Raw genomic sequence first — 5465 nt, 5'->3', positions numbered from 1 at the left:
AGCAGGAAGCAAACCAGGCCAAGGAGACCTGGAGAAGACTCAGCAGGCCTCAAGTCACTTTCCCACGGCCGCCCTGCTTCTTGCCAGACATGGGGGAGGCGTGAGAAATGCAGTCCCGCTGCGAGGAGCCTCTGAGCCTGGATAGAAGGTGGGACCCTCGGAAAATTCGGTCCTGATGAGCCGGCCTGGTTCAGGTGAGGTCGTCCTCATGGAGGGGAACTTCCCCAAGCCTTAACCTTGAAGGAGAAACACCCAAATCCTAATCAAAATTTCCTGGGTGTAACCTTCCAAAGGAATGCATTTTTCAAAGCTTGAATGTGTTCCCTGCAGTTTGATTTGCTAAAAGCAGACTGCGCTGTCAGAGCAAGGACAGTCAGCCCCGGGGCACAGACAAAGGGGCAGCAGAGAGACCCGGGACCCTGTGCAGGACGAGGGCTACCTGTGAAGCGTGTGGACAGCCAGACGGCTTCATTCCCGGAGTGCCGGGCTGTCACGATGTGATGCTAACAGAGTCTGAAGGTTATGGCTTTTATGATGATATGATTAGTTTCTCTGTCGATTCTCCAGTAACCAAGGAGACTTTGCAGCTGGGCTTTGTCTCAGGTTGGTTGCTCCAAAGGGGAGCGTGGCCATGCGCTTGGGATCAGGTCACTTATCTTGGAGGTGATTCCTGGCGCTGGAGTGGGATCCGGAAAGTGACAGAGGGGATTAACGTGTCCGTCACCGAGGGGTCACTGCTGTGGGCAATTCAAGCTCAATAGTCCTCGGGCCCATTTGAGGAACCAGAAGGTCCCTCTGAAAGGAAGGAGTCCAGGCCATTTACCCCCCAACCCCAAACCCCTAGTGCTTTTAATCATCCCACGACTGGGGCTACACCCACCTGTGGGCTGAGCAGGACGAAGGAGGCCGTGAGGATGAAAATGGGAAAAACCATCAGTGCTTGAGGTGGCGAGGGTCAGAGAGGGATGGCCGTGTCCCCCTGGCTGCAGCTCAGGCTGGGGCTGGTCTGAAGGGATGGGCATAGCTCAGGAACACGGGGCATCTACCTTGGGGCCGTGTGTAGATGTTCCTGCAAAGGCGGACAGCGCCACCCAGGATGCCCCATCCCGCCTGCAGGACAGTGCAAAGCCATGCATTTACATTGTTCTCCAAAAGCAGCTGATTCGTCACCAAAGAGATGGAGTGGACACAGAACCACAGTGATGTGACCAGGGCTGACGGTGTTCTCTGGTTGTCCAAGCTGTGTTTCTGCCACTTTCCTCAAAGGGCTGGAGTCTAACCTTCCCAGCTTAGAAGAGTCTTCTGAGAGGCTCACCATTTTGAGTTTGAAACAGCATTTCATGTGATGCATTGGGATTTCCTGGAGCACACAGAATCTGCTTCTGGAAAGGATTCCCCAGTTCCTGGAAGAGACCCTGCATCGTTTGTTGGGGAAGTTTGACGGCCAGATGGAGAGAATAGGAGTTGACTTCAGGCGCAAAACAGGCGCCACAAATGTCCACGTGTCCGCATCAGAGGCGTGTTATTTTTCTCTCTTCTTTCCTCATGCCAACCTCTGATGGGGCATGACTGTCTTTGCAGCATAAGCGTACCAGGGATTTTTGTTTAAAAGAGTTTAAGACCTTTGGCAAAACGGAGTGAAACTGGGCACAATCTGAAATCAGCTCCCGTGGCCCCCCCCACCCCCCCACCCCCAGTAGCCCGTTTCCTCCTCTGCAGCATCTGGGGGGCCCGCAAGGGGAGGAGCAGAGAAGGGCAGCTGGCCCGGGCTCCCCTGCAGGGAGAGAAGTTAGAGCAGCCCTCACATCTGGAGATGGGCACGCGGGCTCTGTGGGAAAGAGCCCAAGGGGAACCCGCGACCTGGAGCCGAGGGGAGAGGAGAGAAGTGGGGTGCCAGCGTAGACCACCTGTTCGCAAGAAGCAAAAGCGTCCACGGAACCAATGAAGATGGGCCCTGTGAAGGGCCTGGGTACAGGAGGGTCCAATGCAGCAGGAAAACCAGAAGAGCAGAGGTGCTGTCCTCTGGTTCAGGAGGCGCGACCGAGGGCTCAGCCATCCGTTATGATGGGGAAACGGGGCTGCTCTTCTGAGAGGGAGGGTGAGAGAGCCTGGGGCCACGAAAACTTGTTAAAACTGCAGAAGGAGATGCAAGGACCTTCCCAGACTCGGGCATCGCCAAGCGGATGGGCGTGGGCCACCCTGTGGCATCTTCCAGCTGGAAGCGTCTTCACGATCCGATCTTTGCATCAAGCAAGAGGGATGGAGGGTGAATCTAACGCTGAGTTTAATCAGAGGGCGGAGGGAGGTTCCAGTGTGTTTTCAAATGGCTAAGGAGTCGGGCCCCAAGGATCATCTGGGATCATCGGGTGTGGGTCAGGGTCAACAGGCAGAGGGTCAGGGGTCAAGTGGTTGGGGGTCTCTGTAGCTTCTGTGCTTCTTGTCCCCCAGCCCCGCTCCACGTTGCTCACCCGGCTCAGCGGTAAAATGATGAAAGAGAAATTGCCGTCAAAACACATTCCTGATGGAGAAAAATTAGACATTTTTTTTTTAACATCTTTATCGGGGTATAATTGCTTTACAATGGTGTGTTAGCTTCTGCTTTATAACAAAGCGAATCAGTTATACATATACATATGTTCCCATATCTCCCTCTTGCGCTTACGTTTGTTAGTATATATATGTCCATGTCTCTCTCTCGCCCTAACACACCTCACCCTTCCCCCTCCCCATATCCTCAAGTCTGTTCTCCAGTAGGTCTCTGTCTTTATTCCTGTTTTACCCCTAGGTTCTTCATAACATTTTTTTTTCTTAAATTCCATATATATGTGTTAGCATACGGTATTTGTCCTTCTCTTTCTGACTTACTTCACTCTGTATGACAGACTCTAGATCTATCCACCTCATTACAAATAGCTCAATTTCGTTTCTTTTTATGGCTGAGTAATATTCCATTGTATATATGTGCCACATCTTCTTTATCCATTCATCCGACGACGGGCACTTAGGTTGTTTCCATCTCCGGGCTATTGTAAATAGAGCTGCAATGAACATTTTGGTACATGACTCTTTCTGAATTCTGGTTTCCTCAGGGTATATACCTAGTAGTGGGATTGCTGGGTCATATGGTAGTTCCATTTGTAGTTTTTTAAGGAACCTCCATACTGTTCTCCATAGTGGCCGAACCAATTCACGTTCCCACCCACAGTGCAAGAGTGTTCCCTTTTCTCCACACCCTCTCCAGCATTTATTGTTTCTAGATTTTTTGATGATGGCCATTCTGACTGGTGTGAGATGATATCTCATTGCAGTTTTGACTTGCATTTCTCTAATGATTAATGATGTTGAGCATTCTTTCATGTGTTTGTTGGCAGTCTGTATATCTTCTTTGGAGAAATGTCTATTTAGGTCTTCTGCCCATTTTTGGATTGGGTTGTTTATTTTTTTGTTATTGAGCTGTATGAGCTGCCTGTAAATTTTGGAGATTAATCCTTTGTCAGTTGATTCATTTGCAAATATTTTCTCCCATTCTGAGGGTGGTCTTTTGGTCTTGTTTATGGTTTCCTTTGCTGTGCAAAAGCTTTGAAGTTTCATTAGGTCCCATTTGTTTATTTTTGTTTTTATTTCCATTTCTCTAGGAGATGGGTCAAGAAGGATCTTGCTGTGATTTATGTCATAGAGTGTTCTGCCTATGTTTTCCTCTAAGAGTTTGATAGTTTCTGGCCTTACATTTAGGTCTTTAATCCATTTTGAGCTTATTTTTGTGTATGGTGTTAGGGAGTGATCTAATCTCATTCTTTTACATATACCTGTCCAGTTTTCCCAGCACCACTTATTGAAGAGGCTGTCCTTTCTCCACCGTATATTCCTGCCACCTTTATCAAAGATAAGGTGTCCATATGTATGTGGGTTTATCTCTGGGCTTTCTATCCTATTCCATTGATCTATCTTTCTGTTTTTGTGCCAGTACCATACTGTCTTGATTACTGTAGCTTTGTAGTATAGTCTGAAGTCAGGGAGCCTGATTCCTCCAACTCCGTTTTTTGTTCTCAAGATTGCTTTGGCTATTCGGGGTCTTTTGTGTTTCCATACACATTGTGAAATTTTTTGTTCTAGTTCTGTGAAAAATGCCAGTGGTAGTTTGATAGGGATTGCATTGAATCTATAGATTGCTTTGGGTAGTAGAGTCATTTTCACAATGTTGATTCTTCCAATCCAAGAACATGGTATATCTCTCCATCTATTTGTATCATCTTTAATTTCTTTCATCAGTGTCTTATAATTTTCTGCCTACAGGTCTTTTGTCTCCTTAGGTAGGTTTATTCCTAGATATTTTATTCTTTTTGTTGCAGTGGTAAATGGGAGTGTTTTCTTGATTTCACTTTCAGATTTTTCATCACTAGTATATAGGAATGCCAGAGATTTCTGTGCATCAATTTTGTATCCTGCTACTTTACCAAATTCATTGATTAGCTCTAGTAGTTTTCTGGCAGCATCTTTAGGATTCTCTATGTATGGTATCATGTCATCTGCAAACAGTGAGCGCTTTACTTCTTTTCCGATTTGGATTCCTTTTATTTCCTCTTCTTCTCTGATTGCTGTGGCTAAAACGTCCAAAACTATGTTGAATAAGAGTGGCGAGAGTGGGCAGCAACCTTGTCTTGTTCCTGACCTTAGTGGAAATGCTTTCAGTTTTTCGCCATTGAGGATGATGTTGGCTGTGGGCTTGTCATATACGGCCTTTATTATATTGAGGAAAGTTCCCTCTACACCTACTTTCTGCAGGGTTTTTATCATAAATGGGTGTTGAATTTTGTCAAAAGCTTTCTCTGCATCTATTGAGATGATCATATGGTTTTTCTCCTTCAATTTGTTAATATGGTTAATCACATTGATAGATTTGCGTATATTGAAGAATCCTTGCATTCCTGGAATAAACCCCACTTGATCATGGTGTATGATCCTTTTAATGTGCTGTTGGATTCTGTTTGCTAGTATTTTGTTGAGGATTTTTGCATCTATGTTCATCAGTGATATTGGCCTGTAGTTTTCTTTCTTTGTGACATCCTTGTCTGGTTTTGGTATCAAGGTGATGGTGGCCTCGTAGAATGAGTTTGGGAGTGTTCCTCCCTCTGCTATATTTTGGAAGAGTTTGAGAAGGATAGGTGTTAGCTCTTCTCTAAATGTTTGATAGAATTCGCCTGTGAAGCCATCTGGTCCTGGGCTTTTGTTTGTTGGAAGATTTTTAATCACAGTTTCAATTTCAGTGCTTGTGATTGGTCTGTTCATATTTTCTATTTCTTCCTGATTCAGTCTTGGCAGTTTGTGCATTTCTAAGAATTTGTCCATTTCTTCCAGATTGTCCATTTTATTGGCATAGAGTTGCTTGTAGTAATCCCTCATGATTTTTTTTATTTCTGCAGTGTCAGTTGTTACTTCTCCTTTTTCATTTCTAATTCTATTGATTT

General features: G+C 45.8%; 1 protein-coding gene across 1 annotated transcript in view; it reads left to right on the top strand.

The window, feature by feature from the left end:
• The window catches only part of THBS2 (thrombospondin 2), a 37589-nt gene extending 35319 nt beyond the window's left edge, over positions 1-2270 (top strand). The window contains 1 exon segment of the mRNA XM_007445939.1: positions 2140-2270. Coding sequence (XP_007446001.1) covers positions 2140-2270 — 131 coding nt within the window.
• Positions 2271-5465: the final 3195 nt, after the last annotated feature.

This window comes from Lipotes vexillifer, unplaced genomic scaffold, assembly GCF_000442215.2.
Source record: "Lipotes vexillifer unplaced genomic scaffold, Lipotes_vexillifer_v1.1 scaffold459, whole genome shotgun sequence".
In the NCBI taxonomy this organism is placed as follows: domain Eukaryota; kingdom Metazoa; phylum Chordata; class Mammalia; order Artiodactyla; family Lipotidae; genus Lipotes; species Lipotes vexillifer.
The sequence above is the reverse complement of the archived record's forward strand: the minus strand, read 5'-3'. Positions and strand labels throughout refer to the sequence as shown.